Raw genomic sequence first — 24,799 nt, 5'->3', positions numbered from 1 at the left:
TAACCTGTTAATTTTAAACATGTAAAACACGCACAGAGCAATGTTGAGCTCAGTTACAATGCTGTGCTGGATAAAAGGCTTGGCAGTGGTCACCGTCTAGACTCACACATGAAAACGTTTGGATGAGGCATCAAAAGGATTCGCGAATATTTGGAGCCATATTCCTCCAAATAGCAAGACACAGAACATAACAGTCACTAACTTCCAGATAGAAGAGCAAAATGCTGCACATTGGAAGTTAAAACAGAAAATTCTGGAAATACTCAGGCAGCACGTACGGAGAGAGAAACTGAGTTAATGTTTCAGATGAAAGATCATTGACTTGAATCACTCCAGGAGGAGGGATTCGTTCCTCCGGTGGGGAGGAGGGATCGCCCGCAGAGTGGCAATGGACACCCCTGCCCCCATCACTCCCCACCGATCGCCCGCAGAGTGGCAGCGGACACCCCTGCCCCCCCACCAGAGATCCATCCGCCCCCCCCCCACCAGTGAGCGATCAGGCTTCCCCCCCACCACCAGACAATGGTCAGCCCTCTCGCCCCCCCCCCCCCCCCCCGCAGAGATACATCTGACCCACCTCCTTCTCTCCCCCCCCCAAGAGGACAATCTGACCCGCCTCCTCCTCCTCCTCCACCCCCCCCAGTGATACATCTGACCCACCTCCTTCTCTCCCCCCCCCAAGAGGACAATCTGACCCACCTCCTCCTCCTCTTCCCCCCCCGAGGATGCTCTGACCCACGTCCTCCTCCCCCCCGCTCCAGAGGATGCTCTGACCTGCCTCCTCCTCCCCCCCCCACACTGCAGAGATACATCTGACTTGCCTCCCTCCTCCACCACCCCTCCCCCCCCCCCCCCCTGCCGCCCCCCCACCCCCCTGCTCCCAGAGGATGACCTGGGTCAGAGAGCTGTTGCAAGCTCTGACTCCACTCTTCGGAAGCTGCAGCGTCGGCTTCAGATTTTTACTTAGCAGGTCGCTAAAAGCGCGGATCCGGAACGGAACAGAAGAAGGTAAAGTGGGAATTGATGGCAGAGTTGAGCGGGCAGGTAATTAAATCAATTTAAATGCATGCTAAAGTCGCGATTTGCTCTGACGCGGGTGCAGATCGCAATAAAGTCCTCACACCCGACTTTACCACGATTTCGCGTCTGAAAATGGGCGCAAATTGTTGGTAAATTCGGGCCCAATATTCCAGGTGTAGCCTCACCAACGCCCTATACAATTGCAGTAAAACATCCCTATCCCTATACTCAAATCCTCTTGCTATGAAGGCCAACATACCATTTGCCTTCTTTACTGCCTGCTGTACCTGCGCGCTTACTTTCAGCGACTGATGCACGAGGACTCCAAGGTCTCGTTGAGTATCCATCTCTCTCAATTTGCAACCATTCAAGTAATAATCTATCTTCCTATTATTGCTACCAAAGTGGATAACCTCACATTCATCCACATTATACTGCATCTGTCCAAATCACGCTGAAGCATCACTGCATCCTCCTCACAGCTCACCCTCCCACTCAACTTTGTATCATCTGCAACCTGGAGATAATACATTTAGCTCCCTCTTTCAACACTGATATAAAATGTGAACAGTTGGGGTCCAAGCACAGATCCCTGTGTAACCTACTAGTCACTGACTGCCAATCAGAAAAAGACCCATTCATTCCAACTCTTTGCTTCCTATCTGCCAATCAGTTTTCTATCCATCTCAAGACATTACCTGCATCCCATGTGCTTTAACTTTGCATCATAACCTATTATGTGACATCTTGTTGAAAGCTTCTGGAAGTCTAAATAAACCACATCCACTGGTTCTCCTTGGTCAATTCTGTTAGTTACATTCTCAAAGAATTACTTATTTATTTATTTTCAAATTTGCTGTCACAGAGTCTGAGTTTTACAGCACAGAAAGAGGCTCTCTGCCCATTGCGCCTGTACCACCCATCAAGCCCCTATCGATTGTAATCCCATTTTCCAACACTTGGTCTGTAGCCTTATATGCTATGCCATTTCACATGCTCATCTAAATGCTTCTTAAATCTTGTGAGGGTTCCTGCCTTTACCACCCTTTCAGGCAGTGAGTTCCAGATTCCCACCACTGGGTGAAAAGGTTCCTCAAGCTCCCTCTAAATTTCTTGCCCTTAACCTTAAATCTGCTGCCTCTGGTTATTGACACCTCTACTGAGGGGAAGACTTTCTTCTATCCATGCCCCTCATAATTTTGTACGCCTCAATCACATCCCAGCCGCCCCCGCCTCAGCCTTCTCTGCTGCAAGGAAAACAACCCCAGCCTAACCACCCTCTCTTCATGGCTCAAACACCGCAGGAAACATCATGGTCAATCTCCTCTGCACCTTTCCCAGTGCAATCACAAGGTGCTCCAGCTGTTGCTGAACAAGTACTTTTTGCAGCTCCATCATAACCTCTCTGCTCTTATCTTCCATGACTTAATAAAGTATCCACATGGCTGCTCAACCACCATACCTACCTGTCCTGCTGGAATTTTGGACATGCACCCCAAAGTCCCTCTGTACTTCCGAGCATTCTACCACTCATTGTGTATCCTCTTGCTTTGTTAGTCCTCATAGAATTTCCAATAAATATTCTCCAGTCTCCACCTATAATGGACCCACATTTGTTTTTCCTCATCTCAGTCCTGAAAGGCCCTTATTCTTAGACTGTGAACCCTAGCTCTGGACTTCCCCAACATCGGGAACATTCTTCCTCCATCCAGCCTGTCCAGTCCCATCAGGATTTTATACATTTCTGTGAGATCCCCTCTCATTCTTCTAAATTCCAGTGAGTACAAGTCCAGTCGATAAAATCTCTCTTCATAGGTCAGTCCTGCCATTCTAGGAATCAGTCTGGTGAACCTTCGCTGGATTCCCTCAATAACAAGAATGTCTTTCCTCAGACTAGGAGACCAAAACTGCACACAATACTCAAGGTGTGGCCTCACCAAGGCCCTGTATAACTGCAGCAAGACATCCTTACTCAAATCATCTTGCTATGAAGGCCAGCATGCCATTAGCTTTCCTCACCGCCTGCTGTACCGAAGTGCCAATATTGAGTGACTGTTCCATCATCACACCCAGGTCATGTTGCACTTCCCATTTTCCTAAACTGCCATCATTCAGATCATAATCTTCCTTCCTGTTTTTTCCACCAAGGTGGATAAACTCATATTTATCCACATTATATTGCATTTGCCAAGTATTTGCCCACTCAGCCAGCCTGTCCAAGTCACCCTGCAGCATCTTAGCATCCTCCTCACAGCACACTCTGCCACCCAGCTTACTATCATCTGCAAATTTGGAGATATTGGATTCAATTGCTTCATCCAAATCATTAATGTATATTGTGAATAGCTGGGGTTCCAGCACAGAACCCTGCGGTCACTGCCTGCCACTCTGAAAAGGACCTGTTTATTCCCACTCTCTGCTTTCTGTCTGCCAACCAGTTCTCTGTCCACATCAATAGATTCCCCCCAAATGCAACAGCTTTGATTTTGCTCACTAATCTCTTGTGTGGGACCTTGTCAAAAGCCTTTTGAAAGTCCAGACACACAACATCCACTGGTTCACTCTTGTCCACTCTACTGGCCATTCGAGGAATCAGTCGGGTGAACCTTTGCTGGACTCCCTCAATAACAAGAATGTCTTTCCTCAGACTCGGAGACCAAAACTGCACACAATACTCAAGGTGTGGCCTCACCAAGGCTCTGTATAACTGCAGCAAGACATCCTTACTCAAATCGTCTTGCTATGAAGGCCAGCATGCCATTAGCTTTCCTCACCGCCTGCTGTACCTAAGTGCCAATATTGAGCGACTTTTCCATCATCACACCCAGGTCATGTTGCACTTCCCATTTTCCTAAACTGCCACCATTCAGATCATAATCTTCCTTCCTGTTTTTGCCACTAAAGTGGATGAGCTCACATTTATCCACATTGTATTGCATTTGCCAAGTATTCCACCAAAGTGGAATCCTCAAAAAAATTCCAGAAGATTTGTCGAGCACGATTTCCCTTCAGTGAATCCATGCTGATTTGGACCAAACCTGTCACCGCTTTTCAAATGCTCAGTTATTACACCCTTAATAAATGCCTTCTTTATTGCCTGCTGTACCTATGTGCTTACTTTCAGCGACTGAAGTACGGGGACACCAAGGTCTCGCTGAGTATCCAACTCTCTCAATTTACACCCATTTAAGTAATAATCTGTCTTCCTATTATTGCTACCAAAGTGGAAATCTTCACATTTATCCACATTATACTACATCAGCCAAGTAGAGGCCCACACACTCAGCCTGTACATATTACGCTGAAGCATCTCTGCATCCTCCTCACAGCTCACCCTCCCACACAACTTTGTATCATCTACAAATGTGGAGATGATACATTCAGTTCCCTCTTCCAAATCTTTACTATGTAATGTGTACAGTTGGGGTCCTAGCACAGATCCCTGTGGAACCCCACTAGTCATTGACTGCCAACTCTTTGATCGAAGGCTGGTTAGCAGATAGGAAGCAATCTTAAGACACGACCCGCAGTCCCCTACGCTTTAACTTTACATCATAGTCTGTCATGTGAGACCTTGACGAAAGCCTTCTGAAAGTCTAAATAAACCACATCCACCAGTTCACCTTGGTCAACTCTCCAAATTACTTCCTCAAAGAATTCAACTAGATTTATTACGCATGATTTCCTGTCTGGAAATCCATGTTGACTTGTCTGATTATACCACTGCCTTCCAAATACTGAGTTATGAAATCCTTGATCATGGACTCCAGCAACTTCCCCAGTACCGACATTAGGCTCACTGGTCTATAGTTCCCTATTTGCTCTCAACCTCCCTTTTTCAATACCAGGCTTACGGTGTTCCACAGGGGTCAGTTTTGGGACTTTTGTTGTTCGTAGTATATATAAATGATTTGGAGAAAATGTAGCTGGTCTCATTAGTAGGCTCGCAGACAACCCAAAAATTGGTGGAGTTGCGGATAGTGAAGAGGATTGTCAGAGGATACAGCAAGATATAGACTGGTTGGAAACTTGGACGTAGAAATGGCACATGGAATTTAATCCGGACAAGTGTGAGATAATATATTTTGGAAGGTCCAATGTACAGTAAAAGGTAGAACCCTCAGGAGTATTGACAGGCAGAGAGATCTGGGCGTGCATGCCCACCAATCACTGAAAGTGGAAATGCAGGTGGATAAGGTAGTTAAGAAAACATACTTGTATCGGCCGGGACATTGAGTATAAAAATAGGCAGGTCATGCTGCAGCTGGATGTGGATGCTTTGGAGAGGGTACAGAAGAGGTTTACCAGAATGTTGCCTGGTCTGGAGGGTATTAGCTGTGAGGAGAGGTTGGATAAACTCAGTTTGTTCTTACTGGAACGACGGAGTTTGAGGGGCGACCTGATAGAGTTTTACAAGATTATGACATGGACAGAGTGGGTAGTCAGATACTCTTTCCGAGGGTAGAAAAGTCAAGTACGAGGGGAAATAGGTTTAAGGTGCGTGGGGAAGTGTTTAGAGAAGATGTGTGAGGCAAACAGAAATTTATTTCAAAAGTTTAAGTTTATTTATTAGTGTCACAAGTAGGCTTACATTCACACTGCCATGAAGTTGCTTTGAAAATCCCGCATGCACCACACTCCAGTGGGTACACTGAGGAAGAATTTAGCATCGCCAATGCACCTAACCAGCACGTCTTTCAGACTGTGGGAGGAAACCGGAGCATCCAGAGGAAACCCACGCAGACACAAAGAGAACATGCAAACTCCACACAGACAGTGGCCCAAGCCGGGAATCGAATCCTGGTCCCTGGCACTGTGAGGCAGCAGTGCTAATGACTGTGCCATTGTGCTGCCCCACACAGGGTGGTGAGTGCCTGGAACGCACTGCCCGGGGAGGTGGTGGGAGCAGGAATGATAGCAGCATTAATGGGGCAACTAGATGAATACATGAATAGGATGGGAAAGGAAAGGTACGGACTCTGTAAGTGCATAGGGTTTTAGTTTAGGGAGGCATCATGATCTTGGAGGGCTAAAGGGCCTGTTCCTGTGCTGTACTTTTCTTTGTTCTTCTCTGTACATAAGAACATAAGAACATAAGAAATAGGAGCAGGAGTAGGCCATCTAGCCCCTCGAGCCTGCCCCGCCATTCAATAAGATCATGGCTGATCTGACGTGGATCAGTACCACTTACCCGCCTGATCCCCATAACCCTTAATTCCCTTACCGATCAGGAATCCATCCATCCGCGCTTTAAACATATTCAGCGAGGTAGCCTCCACCACCTCAGTGGGCAGAGAATTCCAGAGATTCACCACCCTCTGGGAGAAGAAGTTCCTCCTCAACTCTGTCTTAAACCGACCCCCCTTTATTTTGAGGCTGTGTCCTCTAGTTTTAACTTCCTTACTAAGTGGAAAGAATCTCTCCGCCTCCACCCTATCCAGCCCCCGCATTATCTTATAAGTCTCCATAAGATCCCCCCTCATCCTTCTAAACTCCAACGAGTACAAACCCAATCTCCTCAGCCTCTCCTCATAATCCAAACCCCTCATCTCCGGTATCAACCTGGTGAACCTTCTCTGCACTCCCTCCAATGCCAATATATCTTTCCTCATATAAGGGGACCAATACTGCACACAGTATTCCAGCTGCGGCCTCACCAATGCCCTGTACAGGTGCATCAAGACATCCCTGCTTTTATATTCTATCCCCCTCGCAATATAGGCCAACATCCCATTTGCCTTCTTGATCACCTGTTGTACCTGCAGACTGGGCTTTTGCGTCTCATGCACAAGGACCCCCAGGTCCCTTTGCACGGTAGCATGTTTTAATTTGTTTCCATTGAGATAGTAATCCCATTTGTTATTATTTCCTCCAAAGTGTATAACCTCGCATTTCTCAACGTTATACTCCATTTGCCATATCCTCGCCCACTCACTCAGCCTGTCCAAATCTCTCTGCAGATCTTCTCCGTCCTCCACACGATTCACTTTTCCACTTATCTTTGTGTCGTCTGCAAACTTCGTTACCCTACACTCCGTCCCCTCCTCCAGATCATCTATATAAATGGTAAACAGTTGCGGCCCGAGTACCGATCCCTGCGGCACGCCACTAGTTACCTTCCTCCAACCGGAAAAACACCCATTTATTCCGACTCTTTGCTTCCTGTCGGATAGCCAGTCCCCAATCCACTTTAACACACTACCCCCAACTCCGTGTGCCCTAATCTTCTTCAGCAGCCTTTTATGGGGCACCTTATCAAACGCCTTTTGGAAATCCAAAAACACCGCATCCACCGGTTCTCCTCCATCAACCGCCCTAGTCACATCTTCATAAAAATCCAACATGTTCGTCAAGCACGACTTTCCCCTCATGAATCCATGCTGCGTCTGATTGATCGAACCATTTCTATCCAGATGCCCTGCTATCTCCTCTTTAATAATGGATTCCAGCATTTTCCCTACTACAGACGTTAAGCTGACCGGCCTAGTTACATCATCTATCCTTCAATTTGTAGGCACCAGACCAGAGTCCAAAAACCACCAATGGATCTAGTATTTCCAGAGTAGCCATTTTGCTGTTGTCTTTTCCGGTACCGAGGTCGATGCAAGGTAGTCCATCTGGTTTCATTCTTATTACTTGACCGAGTAGTGATTGTAGCAAAGTGGCAGATGGAATTTAACCCTGAAAAGTGTGAGGTGATGCACGCTGGAAGGAGTAATTTGACAACTGAGTATTCAATGAATGGTAGGACACTAGGAAGTTCTGTGGAAACAAAGAGACCTTGGTGTTTTGCCCATAGATCTCTGAAAGCGGAAGGGTATGTTAGTAGGATGGTGAAAGAGGCATCTGAGAAATTCTGGCCTTTATCAATCGAGGCAGATTACAAAAGCAGGGAAGTCGTGGACAGAGTAAATAAGGAGCAGCTGTTCCCTTAGTTGAAGAGTCATTCACGAGGGAATATAGGTTCAAGGTGAGGGGCAGGAGGTTTAGGGGGGATGTGAGGAAAAACATTTTTACCCGGGGTTGGTGAGAGTCTGGAATGCGCTGTCTGGGAGGGTGGTGGAGGCGGGTTGCCTCACATCCTTTAAAAACTATCTGGATCATCACTGGGCACGTTCAAGGCTGCAGGCCAAGTGCTGGCAGATGGGATTGGGTGGGAGGTCAGGTGTTTTTAATGTGTGGGTGCAGATCGATGGGCCTCTCCTGTGCTGTTTGATTCTGATTGATACAATTGAGTAGCTTCCTCGGTCACTTCAGAGGGCAGTTGAGTCAACCACATTTTATTAGTCACAAGCAGGCTTACATTAGCACTGCAATGAAGTTACTGTGAAAATCCCCGAGTCGCCACACTCCGGCGCCTGTTCGGGTACACCGAGGGAGAATTTAGCATGGCCAATGCACCTTAACCAGCACGTCTTTCAGACTGTGGGAGGAAACCGGAACGCCCGGAGGAAACACGCAATCACAGGGAGAACATGCAGACTCCGCACAGACAATGAGCCAAGCCGGGAATTGAACCCGGGTCCCCGGCACTGTGAGGCAGCAGTGCAAAGCTCTGTGCCACTGTGCTGCCCTGGTGTCCTGAGCAGGGCTTGGTCTGTGTATTTAAAATAGTTACTGTGATGTTAGAAGTGTATTTTTCCCTTCAAACTCTATCAGAGTCACTGAGTCTGAGACTGGCAGAACCATTGAAGTTAGCGATTTAAATTGCTTTGTCAGATGGTACCCAGCAAAGAGCAATTGTCCAGAGCAAGTTACCCCTTCTGGTCAATTGCCGGGTAAACCCTTACCTGGATCTTTGAAGAGAGGTTGCCCAGCGCATCTTTGAGATACCCCTCAAATCTGACTCTGGGGAGCCAGGAGATCACTGCCCATTATATAGAGACAGTGAACATGAAATGATTTATTCAATGTGATTAAACTGAAAAGGTTTACTGATGGAAATTTCTTACCTGAAGTCTCTCCAACACTTTGTTGAAGATGTGTTGTGATAACTGTAGCAGTTACTGTTCCAACAAGTGATGCAGCTGTGGAAACGAAAGAATAGAAACATCCTCAAAAGATGCGAGACTTTATGCTTATGCTCTGGAACACTCAGTTTACAAGCCAGGCTGTGATTAGCAGAATAACATTGTCTATCAGTTAGCATCTCCCTGCATCTCCCTGTCTCTGCCATTATTTGTCGGTGGTGATTTGTATCTTCCAGTGTTTGTTGATGCTTGCAAATAGATATAATTTTAAGACATTTATATTTTCATTTTTGTGATAGGAATAAAGTATGAATTTATGTTTCAGCTTAATGTGCGCAGGTACTGCAGGCAGTAAAGAAGGCAAATGGTAAGTTAGCCTTCATAGCAAGAGGATTCGAGTATTGGGTTAGGGATGTTTTGCTGCAATTGTATCGGGCATTGTTGAGGCCACACCTGGTATATTGTGTGCAGGTTTGGTGTCCTTATCTGAGGAAGGATGTTCTTGCTATAGAGGGAAAACAGCAAAGGCTGATTCCTGGGATGGCAGGTCTGTCAAATGAGGAGAGATTAAGTTGGTTAGGATTATATTCACTGGAGTTTAGAAGGGTAAGAAGTCTCACAACACCAGCTGAAAGTCCAACAGGTTTATTTGGCATCACAAGCTTTTGGAGCGCTGCTCCTTCATCAGGATTGGTCCAGGAGAGTTGGTTTCACAAACACGGCATATCTAGACAAAGACTCAATTGCAAGATAATGGTTGGAATGCAAGTCTTTACAGGCAATCAAGTCTTTACAGGTACAGACAATGCGAGTGGAGAGAGGGATAATCACAGGTTAAAGAGGTGTGAATTGTCCCAAGCCAGGACAGTTAGTGAGATTTTGCAAGCCCAGGCAAGTCGTGGGGGTTACAGGCAGTGTGACATGAACCCAAGATCCCGGTTGAGGCCGCCCTCATGTGTGCTAAACTTGGCTATCAGTTTCTGCTCGGTGATTTTGCATCGTAGTGTGTCTTAGAGGTCTTCTTGGAGAACGCTTACCCAAGAATCAGAGGCTGAATGCCCTTGACTGCGGAAGTGTTCCCCAACACAGTGTCACGCAGTGTCATCCGTTGTCGTAGCGTTTGCATGGTTTCGCCGATGTAGCATGCCTCAGGACATCCATTCCTAAAGCGTATCAGGAAGGCAATGGTGGCCGAGTCGCAAGAGTATGTACCATTTACCTGGTGGGTGGTGTTCTCACCTGTGATGGTGGTGTCCGTGTCGATGATCCGGCACGTCTTGCAGAGGTTGCTGTGGCAGGATTGTGTGGTGTCGTGGTCGCTGTTCTGCTGAAGACTGGGTAGTTTGCTGCAAACAATGGTCTGTTTGAGGTTGCGTGGTTGTTTGAAGGCAAGTAGTGGTGGTGTGGAGATGGTCTTGGCGAGATGTTCGTCTTCATCGATGACATGTTGAACGCTTGGAAGATGATTTTGTAGTTTCTCCACTCTGGCGAAGTACTGGACGAAGAAGGGCACTCTGTCGGTCATGTCCCGTGTTTGTCTTCTGAGGAGATCAGTGTTGTTGTTCTCTGCAGCGCGTTGGAACTGTCAATCGATGAGTTGAGCACCATATCTCGTTCTTACGAAGGCGTTTTTCAGCATCTGAGTCCTGAGGCTGTTGGAGCAATGCTATCGTCATGGGGGATGCTGGTGTAGAGTGCCAAGACATCCATTATGACGAGGAGTTTTCCTGGTTCAACTGCTCCATGTGTGCTGAGGTTCTGTAGGACAGAAAGCTGGGGGTTTTTTGTATAATGGGTTTCAGGATGCCCTCGACGTAGCCGGAGAGGTTCTCACACAGGGTCCCATTGCCTGATAGGATGGGACGACCGGGTATTTTGGCCTTGTGCCTCTTCTGGAGGCAGTGGAGATCTCCAACCGTGGACTACTCTCCAGAATCAGTTGCATTCTTGGACAAATGCATCTCCATCAAGGACTTCACTCTATCGCAAGCCCATGGATAACCTCACGATGCTCCACTTCTCCAGCTTCCACCCTAAACACGTTAAAGAAGCCATCCCCTACGGACAAGCCGTCCGTATCTGCTCAGATGAGGAAGAACATAACAGACATCTACAGACGCTGAAAGACACCCTTACAAAAGTGGGATATGGTGCTCGACTCATCGATTGACAGTTCCGACGCACCACAGGAAGAAACCACACCGACCTCCTCAGAAGACAAACACGGGACATGACCAACAGAGTACCCTTTGTCATCCATTGCTTCCCTGGAGCAGAAAAACTATGTCATCTCCTTTGGAACTTTCAACATGTCATCGATGAAGATGAACAACTCATCAAGGCCATCTCCACACCCCCACTACTTTCCTTCAAACAACCACGCAACCTCAAACAGACCATTGTTCACAGCAAACTACCCAGCCTTCAGTAGAACTGCGACCACGACACCACACAACCCTGCCAAGGCAACCTCTGGAAGACGTGCTGAATCATTGACACGGATGCCATCATCTCACGTGAGAACACCATCCACCAGGTACACGGTACATATGCATGCGACTCGGCCAATGCTGCCCAGCTGATACGCTGCAGGAAAAGATGTCCGGAGGCATGGTACATTGGGGAGACCACATAGACGCTACGACACGGCTGAACGGACACCGCACGACATTCACCAGGCAGGAGTGTTTCTTTCCTGTCGGGGAACACTTCAGCAGTTCAGGGCATCCAGCCTCTGATCTTCGGGTAAGCGTTCTCCAAGGCGGCCTTAACGACACACGACAACGCAGAGTCGCTGAGCAGAAACCGATAGCCAAGTTCCGCACACATGAGGACGGCCTCAACCGGGATTTTGGGTTCATGTCACACTATCTGTAACCCCCACGACTTGCCTGGGCTTGCAAAATCCTACAAACTGCCCTGGCTTGAGACAATTCACATCTCTTTAACCTGTGATTATCCCTCTCTCCACTCACATTGTCTGTGCCTGTAAAGACTTGATTACTTGTAAAGACTTGCATTCAAACCATTATCTTGCAATCGAGTCTGTGTGTGTGTGTATATATATATATATATATATATATATATATATCTATATAATGTATATATATGCCCTGTTTGTGAACCCAACTCTCCACTCACCTGATGAAGGAGCAGTGCTCCAAAAGCTCATGATACCAAATAAACCTGTTGGACTTTCACGTGGTGTTGTGAGTTTAAACTCCAGTGAATATAATCCTAACCAACTTAGTCTCTCCTCAAATGACAGACCTGCCATCCCAGGAATCAACCTGATAAACCTTCACTGTTCTCCCTCGATAGCAAGGACACCCTTCCTCAGTTAAGGACACCAAACCTGCACACAATATTCCAGGTGTAGCCTCACCAATGCACTATATAATTGCAGTAAAACATCCCTATCTCTATACTCAAATCCTCTCGCTGTGAAGGCCAGCTTGCCATTTGCCTTCTTTACTGCCTGCTGTACCTGCGCGCTTACTTTCAGCGACTGATGTACGAGGACTCCAACGTCTCGGAGAGTATCCACCTCTCTCAATTTACACCATTCAAGTAATAATCTATCTTCCTATTATTGCTCCCAAAGTGGATAACCTCACATTTATCCACATTATACTGCATCTGTCCAAATCACGCTGAAGCATCTCTGCATCCTCCTCACAGCTCACCCTCCCACCCAACTTTGTATCATCTGCAAATCTGGAGATAATACATTCAGTTCCCTCTTTCATCATTAATATAAAATGTGAACAGTTGGGATACCAGCACAGATCCCTGTGGAACCTCCTGGTCACTGACTGCCAATCAGAAAAAGACCCATTCATTCCAACTCTTTGCTTCCTATCTGCCAATCAGTTTTCTATCCATCTCAAGACATTACCTGCATCCCATGTGCTTTAACTTTGCATCATAATCTATTATGTGACACCTTGTTGAAAGCTTCTGGAGGTCTAAATAAACCACATCCACTGGTTCTCCTTGGTCAATTCTGTTAGTTACATTCTCAAAGAATTACTTATTTATTTATTTTCAAATTTGCTGTCACAGAGTCTGAGTTTTACAGCACAGAAAGAGGCTCTCTGCCCATTGCGCCTGTACCACCCATCAAGCCCCTATCGATTGTAATCCCATTTTCCAACACTTGGTCTGTAGCCTTATATGCTATGCCATTTCACATGCTCATCTAAATGCTTCTTAAATCTTGTGAGGGTTCCTGCCTTTACCACCCTTTCAGGCAGTGAGTTCCAGATTCCCACCGCTGGGTGAAAAGGTTCCTCAAGCTCCCTCTAAATTTCTTGCCCTTAACCTTAAATCTGCTGCCTCTGGTTATTGATACCTCTACTGAGGGGAAGACTTTCTTCTATCCATGCCCCTCATAATTTTGTACGCCTCAATCACATCCCAGCCGCCCCCGCCTCAGCCTTCTCTGCTGCAAGGAAAACAACCCCAGCCGAACCACCCTCTCTTCATGGCTCAAACACCGCAGGAAACATCATGGTCAATCTCCTCTGCACCTTTCCCAGTGCAATCACAAGGTGCTCCAGCTGTTGCTGAACAAGTACTTTTTGCAGCTCCATCATAACCTCTCTGCTCTTATCTTCCATGACTTAATAAAGTATCCACATGGCTGCTCAACCACCATACCTACCTGTCCTGCTGGAATTTTGGACATGCACCCCAAAGTCCCTCTGTACTTCCGAGCATTCTACCACTCATTGTGTCTCCTCTTGCTTTGTTAGTCCTCATAGAATTTCCAATAAATATTCTCCAGTCTCCACCTATAATGGACCCACATTTGTTTTTTCCTCATCTCAGTCCTGAAAGGCCCTTATTCTTAGACTGTGAACCCTAGCTCTGGACTTCCCCAACATCGGGAACATTCTTCCTCCATCCAGCCTGTCCAGTCCCATCAGGATTTTATACATTTCTGTGAGATCCCCTCTCATTCTTCTAAATTCCAGTGAGTACAAGTCCAGTCGATAAAATCTCTCTTCATATGTCAGTCCTGCCATTCTAGGAATCAGTCTGCTGAACCTTTGCTGGACTCCCTCAATAACAAGAATGTCTTTCCTCAGACTAGGAGACCAAAACTGCACACAATACTCAAGGTGTGGCCTCACCAAGGCTCTGTATAACTGCAGCAAGACATCCTTACTCAAATCGTCTTGCTATGAAGGCCAGCATGCCATTAGCTTTCCTCACCGCCTGCTGTACCTAAGTGCCAATATTGAGCAACTTTTCCATCATCACACCCAGGTCATGTTGCACTTCCCATTTTCCTAAACTGCCATCATTCAGATAATGATCTTCCTCCCTGTTTTTGCCACCAAAGTGGATGAGTTCACATTTATCCACATTGTATTGCATTTGCCAAGTATTTGCCCACTTAGCCAGTCTATCCAAGTCACTCTGCAGCCTCTTAGCATCCTCCTCACAGCACACTCTGCCACCCAGCTTACGGTCATCTGCAAATTTGGAGATATTGCATTCAATTGCTTCATCCAAATCATTAATGTATATTGTGAATAGCTGGGGTCCCAGCACCGAACCCGGCGGTCACTGCCTGCCACTCTGAAAAGGACCCATTTATTCCCACTCTCTGTTTCCTGTCTGCCAACCAGTTCTCTATCCACATCAATACATTACTCCCAATACTGTGAATTTGGATCTTGCTCACTAATCTCTTGTGTGGGACCTTGTCAAAAGCCTTTTGAAAGCCCAGATACACAACATCCACTGGTTCACCCTTGTCACATCCTCAAAAAAATTCCAGAAGATTTGTCGAGCACAATTTCCCTTCAGTGAATCCAAGCTGATTTGGACCAATACTGTCGCCGCTTTCCAAATGCTCAGTTATTACACCCTTAATAGTTGACTCCAGCATTTTCTCCACCACTGATGTCAGGCTAGCCAGTCTATAATTCCCTGTTTTCTCTGCCTGCTTTTCTGGAAAGTGGGTTTACATTCACTACCCTCCAATCCACTGGAACTCTTCCAGAGTCTATAAAATACTGGAAAGTGATCACCAATGCGTCCACTATTTTGAGAGCCACTTCCTCGGAATACTCTGGGATGCAGAGCATCAGGCTCTGGGGACTTCATGGGCTTTAGTCCGAGCAATTTCCCCAAGACAATTTCCTGATTAATAAGGATTTCCTTCAGTTCCTCCCTCATACTAGACCCTGCGTCCCCGAGTATTTCTAGAAGGTTATGTGTGTCCTCCTTAGTGAAGGCAGATCCAAAGTATTTGTTCAGCTGCTCTGCCATCTCTTTGTTGCCCATTCTGAATTCACTTGATTCTAACTGTAGGGGACCTACATTTGTCTTCACCATCTTTTTCTCTTCACATATTTATAGAGGCTTCTGCAGTCAGTTTTTATATTTTCTGCAAGCTTACTCATATTCTATTTTCCCCTTCTGAACTAAACCCTTTGTCCTCCTCTGCTGGATTTTAAATTTCTCCCAGTCCTCAGGTTTACTGCTTTTCTGGCCAATTTACAAGCCTCCTCTTTGGCTTGAACACTATCCCTGATTTCTCTTGTTAGCCACGGATGATCCACCTTCCCGAATTTACTCTTACACCAGACAGGGATGTACAGTTGTTGAAGTTCATCCATGTGTTCTTTAAATGTCTGCCGTTGCCTATCCACTGTCAACCCCTGAAGTATTCTATGCAGCTTATCCTACTGCACGTCTCACACCATCAAAGTTAGCTTTCCTCATGTTCAGGACCCTAGACTCAGACTTAACTGTGTCACACTCCATTTTAATGAAGAATTCTACCATGTTATGGTCACTCTTTCCCCAAAGGATCTCGCACCACCAGGTTGATAATTAATCCTCTCTCATTACGGCACGGTAGCACAGTGGTTAGCACTGCTGCTTCACAGTTCCAGGGACCTGGGTTCGATTCTCGGCTTGGCTCAGTGTGTGTGTGGAGTTTGCACGTTCTCCCCGTGTCTGCGTGGGTTTTCTCCGGGTGCTCTGGTTTCCTCTCACAGTCCAAAGATGTGCGGGTTAGGTTGATTGGCCATGCTAAAATTTCCCCCTAGTGTCCTGAGATACGTAGGTAAGAGGGGTTAGCAGGTAAACATGTAGGGATATGGGGGTAGGGCCTGGGTGGGATTGTGGTTGGCGCAGACTCGATGGGCCAAATGGCCTCTTTCTGCACTGTAGGGTATCTATGATTCTATGATTACACAGTACCTACCCAGTCTCGGATGCCTGCTCTCCAGTTGGCTCCTCAACATATTGGTCGAGAAAACCATCCCTTATACATTCCAGGAAGTCCTTCTCCATCACATTGCTACCAGTTTGGTGAGCCCAATCAGTATGCAGATTTAAATCACCTACAACTGCTGTGTCCTTAAGGCACGTATCTCTAATTTCCATCTCCAACCTCACTACGACTGTTTGGTAGTCTGTACAGAACTCCCACTAACATTTTTGGGATCCTTGGTGTTCTGCAGCTCCACCCATACAGATTCCAAATTGTCCAGGCTAATGTCCCTCCTTACTATTGTATAAATCTGCTCTTAAACCAGCAACGCTGCTCCACAGCCCTTTCCTTCCTGTCTACCTTTGCTGAATATTGAATACCCCGAGGTGTGGGAGTTCCCATCTCTGGTCACCCTGGAGCCAGGTCTCCACAATCCCAATTACATCATATCTGTTAATGACTGTCATAGAAATCATAGAAACCCTACAGTGCAGAAGGAGGCCATTCGGCCCATCGAGTCTGCACCGACCACGATCCCACCCAGGCCCTACCCCAACACATATTTTACCCGCTAATCCCTCTAACCTACACATCCCAGGACTCTAAGGGGCAATTTTTTAACCTGGCCAATCAACCTAACCCGCACATCTTTGGACTGTGGGAGGAAACTGGAGCACCCAGAGGAAACCCACGCAGACACGAGGAGAATGTGCAAACTCCACACAGACAGTGACCCGAGCCGGGAATCGAACCCGGGACACTGGAGCTGTGAAGCAGCAGTGCTAACCACTGTGCTACCGTGCCGCCTGTCTGCACAGTTAATTCATCCACCTTATTACAAATGCTCCTCTCATTCAGACACAGAGCCTTCAGACATTTTTTTTGGAATTTGTTGCCCTTTTTGAATTATGATATAATGTGGCCCATTCTGATTTTTGTCTTTGGTTTCTCTGCTTTCCGCTTTTCTCCTTACTGCCTTTTGTTTCCGTCCCCACTAACTTCCCTCTGACTTACTGCCTCAGTTCCCATCCCCCTGCCATATTACTTTAAACACTCCCCAACAACACGAGCAAACACTCCCCCAAGGACATTGATTCCGGTCCTGCCCAGGTGCAGACCATCCGATTTGTACTGGTCCCACCTCCCCCGGAACTGGTTCAAGTGTCCCAGGATTTTGAATCCCTCCCTCTTACACCATCCTTCTCAGCTTTCCTTACATTCCTCTTCTGACTAGTACGTGGCACTTTAGCAATCCTGAGATTACGAGCTTTGGGGTCCTACTTTTAAGTTTAATTCTTAATTCCCTAATTCCAGCCTGTAGGACCTCATCTTGTTTTTTACCTAAATCATTGGTGCCTATATGCATCATGAGAGCTGGTTCCCCCTCCCCCTCCAGAATGCCCTACAGTCGCTCCGAGAAATCATTGCCCCTTGCACCATGGAGGCAACATACCGTCCTGGAGTCTCGTTTGCATTCATAGAAACGCCGATCTATTCCCTTTACAATTGAATCCCCCATCACTATCGCTCTGCCATTCTTTTTCCTGCCCTTCTGTGCAGCAGAGCCAGCAGCAGTAACCTGAACCTGCCTGCTGCCACCTTTCCCTGTGAGGGTCAGTTGCTTATTGATCTTGAAACTAATCTACTGAATTTAAAGAGACCGGGGTAAGGACATCAGTTTCAGAGCCTCGTCATTCTGGATTCAATGTACTCTGGAGATGATGGCAGCCCCAATTTTGCTTGGTAAAATTTAGCCCTTGATGTCGAAAAATTGTGAAGCAATTGTGAACATTGTACATTAGATCATATTATTTTATGATATACTCAGTGCTTCCTAAACTGGAGAGATTTCTTACCTGGAGTCACACTGCTACTTTGCTGCATCACTGTTGTGATAATTGTATCTTTCACTGTTGTCTCAGGTGATGTAACTGGGGAAAGTAAAATAGTGAAATATCAGCAACAAATCAGGCATTCAGTGTTCATGAACATGAGTTTGAGACTTCGGCTGAGATTAGCAGTATAGCATCAGCATCTATCAGGATTAGTCAGTGTGTGTCAGTGTCTATCAGCATTAGTCAGTGTGTGTCAGTGTCTATCGGTATTAGTCAGTGTGTGTCAGTGTCTATCAGTATCAGTCAGTGTGTGTCAGTGTCTATCAGTATTAGTCAGTATGTGTCAGTGTCTATCAGTATTAGTCAGTGTGTGTCAGTGTCTATCAGTATTAGTCAGTATGTGTCAGTGTGTGTCAGTATTAGTCAGTGTGTGTCAGTGTCTATCAGTATTAGTCAGTGTGTGTCAGTGTCTATCAGTATTAGTCAGTGTGTGTCAGTGTCTATCAGTATTAGTCAGTGTGTGTCAGTGTCTATCAGTATTAGTCAGTATGTGTCAGTGTTAGTCAGTGTGTGTCAGTGTCTATCAGTATTAGTCAGTGTGTGTCAGTGTCTATCAGTATTAGTCAGTGTGTGTCAGTGTCTATCAGTATTAGTCAGTGTGTGTCAGTGTCTATCAGTATTAGTCAGTGTGTGTCAGTGTCTATCGGTATTAGTCAGTGTGTGTATTAGTCAGTGTGTGTCAGTGTCTATCAGTATTAGTCAGTGCCTCTCAGTGTCTATCAGTAATAATCAGTGCCTCTCAGTGTCTATCACTAATAATCAGTGCCTGTTAGTGTCTATCAGTATTAGTTAGTGTGGATGAAATGGATTACAATCCAATGTGCTGCATGGGGCCATTCCTCAGATGATCGCTCTAATATAAATGTGAATAGGACACGCTGCACAAAATCATAAATGGGCTTGAACACCTGATGTAACTTTCTGAAGGAAAGTAACCATCAGGGAATATTAGCATCATCGAGATAACCTTCTAACGTATAACCCAAATATTACCAGGGTCTAGACATCTCTCTCCTCCAATGTATGTCTTCACTGAGGGATGTGCGGCAATGGGTTTTCTAGTTTGGAAACAGAAGATAATGGGCAAAAGCTTCAGATTGGTTTGCAGAGTTTCAAAGCAGGTGTGAAAAACAGACTGGAAGCTGCAGGCCCGAAGGGCAGCTTTCTCCATGGGATTCTGAGGCTCTTTGTAAAATAAGTTGGTCAGAGTGGCTCCCCTAACAGTCTGGGCCCATGTTTCTGGAACATCTTTTTAAAGGATGCCCTGATTCAAAAAATAAAAAATAAAATCCCCACCATGAGACCCCCATTTCATGGAACCTCCCTGTGGACAGAGCCCCCCCCCCGACACACAGAACACCTCCTGCCAACCTCCCCCCACCCTCCCATCCTCACCTTCAGCAGTCACTCCCACCAACACCTGTATAGCGTCGACAACATGTACTATCTACAAGCTGCACTGCGATGACCTTGCAATCCTCCATCAGTGGCTGGATCCTGAACTTCCTAACCCACAGACCACAATAGGGATCGGCAACAATACCTTCTCCACGATCATCCTCAACACCGGTGCCCCACAAGGCTGTGTTCTCAGCCCCCTACTATACTCATTATACACCTCTGACTGTGCAGCCACATTCCCATCCAATTCAATTTTCAAGTTTGCTGACTACACCACCGTAGTGGTGTAATGAGGTCGAGAATCTGGTGAACTGGTGCGGCAACAATAATCTCTCCCTCAATGTCCACAAATCGAAGGAGATTGTCATTGACTTCAGGAAGTGTAGAGGAGAACATGCCCCTGTCTACCTCAATGGGATTGAAGTAGAAATGGTCGAGAGCTTCAAGTTTTTAGGTGTCCAAATCACCAACAACCTGTCCTGGTCTCCCCCATGCTGACATTATAGTGAAAAAAGCCCCACCAACGCCTCTACTTTCTCAGAAGACTGAGGAAATTTGGCATGTCAGCTACAACTCTCAGCAACCTTTACAGATGCACCATAGAAAACATTCTTTCTGGTTGTATCACAGCTTGGTATGGCTCCTACTCTGCCCAAGACCGCAAGAAACTACAAAACGTTGTGAATGTAGCCCAATCCATCACGCAAACCAGCCTCCCATCCATTGACTCTGTCTACAGTTCCCATTGCCTCGGCAAAGCAGCCAGCATAATTAAGGACCCCACGCACCCCGGACATTCTCTCTTCCACCTTCTTCCTTCGGGAAAAAGATACAAAAGTCTGAGGTCACGTACCAACCAACTCAAGAACAGCTTCTTCCCTGCTGCCATCAGACCTTTGAATGGACCTACCTTACATTAAGTTGATCTTTCTCCACACCCTAGCTGTAACTGTAACACTACATTCTGCACTCTCTCGTTTCCTTCTCTATGAACGGTATGCTTTGTCTTTATAGCACACGAGAAACAATACTTTTCACTGTATGTTAATATATGTGACAATAATAAGAACATAAGAACATAAGAAATAGGAGCAGGAGTAGGCCATCTAGCCCCTCGAGCCTGCCCCGCCATTCAATAAGATCATGGCTGATCTGACGTGGATCAGTACCACTTACCCGCCTGATCCCCATAACCCTTAATTCCCTTACCGCTCAGGAATCCATCCATCCGCGCTTTAAACAAATAATAAATCAAATCAAATCAAATCAACCCTTCTTTGACAGCATTTTCTACATTTGGAAACTACCATCGAGGAGAATAAGGAAAATAAAGAACAGCCATCAATGAAAGCAAGTCACACACTAGCCTGACTTGGAACTATAACACTGTGACTGGACCAAAAGTCTGGAACACTCTTCCTAACAGCACTGTAGATGTACCTACACAACATGGACCACACTGACCTCGGGTAGTGCTCTGGGGGCCCCTGTTTGAATCCCACTAGCAGATGGTGAAATTTGAATTCAATAAAGAAATAAATCTGGAATTAAAAGTCGAATAATAACCATGAAACCATTGTCAATTGTTGTAAAAAGCCATCTGGTTCAAAAATGTCCTTTTGGGAAGGAAACCTGGTCTGGCCAATATGTGAAGCGAGATCCACAGCGATGTGGTTGATCTGAAATGCCCAGGCAAACCACTTCTGGACAATCAGGAATTGGCAAAAAACTGCTGGTGCAGCCAGCGGTGTCCACATCCCAGACTGAGTGAGCAAGGCAGAGAAAGAAACAGCACAGCAAGGAGAAGATTAACCGCGAGAGACAAGACAGTAAATAACTGAAATGGCCACCTGTTTCTGTGTGATTCATTGGTCCGCTGTCAATGCTGCCACCTGGCCCAGGGGAATTACAAAATGGAGGGGCCCAGCCATCCTGACAGTGACAGTTGTCATTACTGTTACAAACCTGAAACAAAATTCACATTTCAAATTACTTTAGTGTTAATAAATAACATTGATATGAAAGACAATAGGAATGAATGAATTTTGGAATTATTGCTGGCAGGGCCAACATTAACTTCATCCCTAATTGCCCTTTAACTAAATAGTTCACATTGCCATTTCAGAGGGATCAGAGGTAGTTTAAATAATCTAGATTTGTACGTCAGTATTAAAAAGAAGACATAACTTTCTGTAAGTTTAACTTTTGTGTTTCTGTGTTTCTCTTCAAAGGTAAAATCCATGGACTCCCTGGAGTACAGAAGGATTCCATTCAGCCCATCAAGTCTTCACTGACTGTTTGAAAGAGCATCTTACCCCAGGCCCAGTTGGTTGTAAGCTGGAGCCAGAGAAGATGAACAGGACAAGGGAGCTGGAGAAAGCAAAATTTCAAAAAAACAAAATAAAATCCCAAAAAGCACAAAAAGAATGTCTCAGAAAGATACTTAAATTAAAGGATCAAATAACAGGTGTAAAAGGACCTGTTGGGTGAACAAAGAATGAAGAACAATACAGCACAGGAACAGGCCCTTCGGCCCCCCAAGCCTGTGCCGATGCACGGTTTCTATCCCACTGTTTGCCTCCCGTTCATGTGTGTATCAAGAAACACGTTGAAAGTTGCTAACATGCCTGCTTCCACCACCTCCACTGGCAGTGCGTTCCAGGCACCCACCATGCTCTGTGTGAAAAACTTTCCCCACCCGTCTCCCCTAACTTACCACCTCTCACATTAATTCTATGCCTTATAGGAGTTGACCTTCCATCTGGAATTAAAGTAAAAAGCAGAGAACGTGTTCTGAGTTAAAGAGGCAGCTGCAAGAACCAGATTAAAAGCTAACGAGGTATCTGAGATAAATCAAAAGTTTGGTGACATCTGAATACAGCTTATGAAGCAGTGTTGTTGTGTTGGCATGGTTGGCTTGTTGGCATGGCAGGGTACCTGATAGATTTTGTGGAACCTTGAATGCACATGGCAATACTAAGTAGAGGAATACGAAAGGAGAGAATTAAATCCTGGTCGTGGATCGTTGGTGAAGGCATCTGAGAAAAAGCTTTGTTCGGGAGATGATTTCAAGGCATATTTATTTGAGAGTGAGTGTGGAATCAGCAATGTGGAAGTCATATTTCCAGTGAGAGCAGTTAGCTTACAGTGTGATATGCATAGAACATAGAACATTACAGCGCAGTACAGGCCCTTCGACCCTCGATGTTGCGCCAACCAGTGGAACCAATCTAAAGCCCCTCTAATCTACACTATTCCAATATCATCCATATGTTTATCCAATAACCATTTGAATGTTCTTAATGTTGACGAGTCCACTACTGCTGCAGGCAGGGCATTCCACGCCCTTACTACTCTGAGTAAAGAACCTACCTCTAACATCTGTCCTATATCCATCACCACTCAATTTAAAGCTATGTCCCCTCGTGCTAGCCATCACCATCCGAGGAAAAAGGCTCTCACTATCCACCCTATCTAATCCTCTGATCATCTTGTATGCCTCTATTAAGTCACCTCTTAACCTTCTTCTCTCTAACGAAAACAACCTCAAGCCCCTCAGCCTTTCCTCATAAGACCTTCCCACCATACCAGGCAACATCCTGGTAAATCTCCTCTGCACCCTTTCCAACACTTCCACATCTTTCCTACATTACGGCGACCAGAACTGTATGCAATACTCCAAATGCGGCCGCACCAGAGTTTTGTACAGTTGCAGCATGACCTCCTGGCTCCGAAACTCAATCCCTCTACCAATAAAAGCTAACACACCATACGCCTTCTTAACAACCCTATCAACCTGGGTGCCAACTTTCAGGGATCTATGCACATGGACACCCAGATCCCTCTGTTCATCCACACTACCAAGTATCTCACTATTAGCCCAGTACTCTGTATTCCTGTTACTCCTTCCAAAGTGAATCACCTCACACTTTTCCACATTAAACTCCATTTGCCACCTCTCAGCCCAGCTCTGCAGCTTATCTATGTCCCTCTGTAACCTGCCACTTCCCTCCGCACTGTCTACAACTCCACTAACTTTAGTGTCATCTGCAAATTTACTAATCCATCCTTCCACGCCCTCATCCAGGTCATTAATATAAATGACAAACAGCAGTGGCCCCAAAACAGATCCTTGCGGTACACCACTACTAACTGGACTCCAGGATGAATATTTCCCATCAACCACCGCCCTTTGTTTTCTTACAGCTAGCCAATTCCTGATCCAAACCACTAAATCACCCTCAATCCCATGTGTCTGCATCTCGGGGAATTGATGAGAAACCCACAGAATTTACTTTAGGTGGCATCTGTCACTTGATTTCAGATGCGGTGTGTCTGACCACATTTCGCTGATTGGTTTACATGGACTGTGTACTTTCAGAACTTCAAAGTATAAGATACATTTTGTAATTTGTGTGATACTTACAAATCTGTGTGCATCTGTGAAGATATAGGTGCAGTGATGTTAAAGTAAGGTGATGTAAAAACCATAACAATAATAAAATTATCTTCATCTTCTCTTGGTTAATAAAAGGTTTTATTCATTTTTTAAAAGGTGGATTGCCTCTACCCCTAGATGCTCATCCCCGGTCTCTAAACAAAGAAAATAAAAATTATGATCTATTGAGCCCTCTATTACTCCCTCTGGCAGCTTGTTCCAGACACTCACCACCCTCTGTGAAGAAATTGCCCCTCTGGACACTTTTGTATCTCTTCCTTCTCACCTTAAACCTATGCCTTCTAGTTTTAGGTTCCCCTACTTTTGGGAAAAGATATTGACACTCTAGCAGATCATTATTTTATAGACCTCCATAAGATCACCCCTCAGCCTCCTACGCTCCAAGAAAAAAGTCCCAGTCTATCCAGCCCCTCCTTATAACTCAAATCTTCAAGTCTTGGTAGCATCCTCGTCAATCTTTTCTGCACTCTTTTGAGTTAAATAATCTCCTCTCTATAATAGGCTGACCAGAACTGTACACAGTATCCCAAGTGTGGCCTCATCAATGTCTTGTACAACTTCAACAAGACTCCCAACTCCTGTATTCAATGTTCTGACCAATGAAACCAAGCATGATGCCTTCTTCACTACTCTATCCACGTGTGACTCCACTTTCAAGGAGCTATGAAGCTGTACCCCTAGATCTCTTTGTTCTATAACTTTCCCCAACGCCCTACCATTAACTGAATAAGTCTGCCCGGGTTTGATCTACCAAAATGCATCACCTTGCATTTGTCTAAATTAAACTCCATCTGCCATTCGTCAGCCCACTGGCCCA

The 24,799-nt window shown here is 45.8% G+C and overlaps 2 protein-coding genes across 2 annotated transcripts in view; both read right to left on the bottom strand.

Annotated features, from left to right (window-relative positions):
• The window catches only part of LOC144480912 (uncharacterized), a 97,796-nt gene extending 78,503 nt beyond the window's left edge, over positions 1–19,293 (bottom strand). The window contains exons 1-3 of the mRNA XM_078200560.1: positions 19,116–19,293; positions 18,084–18,158; positions 8,973–9,047 (exon numbers count right to left, since the gene is read on the bottom strand). Of these exons, the coding sequence (XP_078056686.1) occupies positions 8,973–9,047; positions 18,084–18,158; positions 19,116–19,293 (328 nt within the window). The remainder of the gene's footprint in view (positions 1–8,972; positions 9,048–18,083; positions 18,159–19,115) is intronic.
• Positions 19,294–21,234: 1,941 nt separating this feature from the next.
• Positions 21,235–24,799, bottom strand: part of LOC144480823 (disintegrin and metalloproteinase domain-containing protein 12-like) — a 308,106-nt gene continuing 304,541 nt past the window's right edge. Inside the window, exons 18-19 of the mRNA XM_078200476.1 lie at positions 21,337–21,488; positions 21,235–21,286 (exon numbers count right to left, since the gene is read on the bottom strand). Of these exons, the coding sequence (XP_078056602.1) occupies positions 21,235–21,286; positions 21,337–21,488 (204 nt within the window). The remainder of the gene's footprint in view (positions 21,287–21,336; positions 21,489–24,799) is intronic.

The sequence above is a fragment of the Mustelus asterias genome, chromosome 1 (assembly GCF_964213995.1).
Source record: "Mustelus asterias chromosome 1, sMusAst1.hap1.1, whole genome shotgun sequence".
NCBI lineage: Eukaryota > Metazoa > Chordata > Chondrichthyes > Carcharhiniformes > Triakidae > Mustelus > Mustelus asterias.
This window is presented reverse-complemented; position numbering and strand designations above follow the sequence as displayed.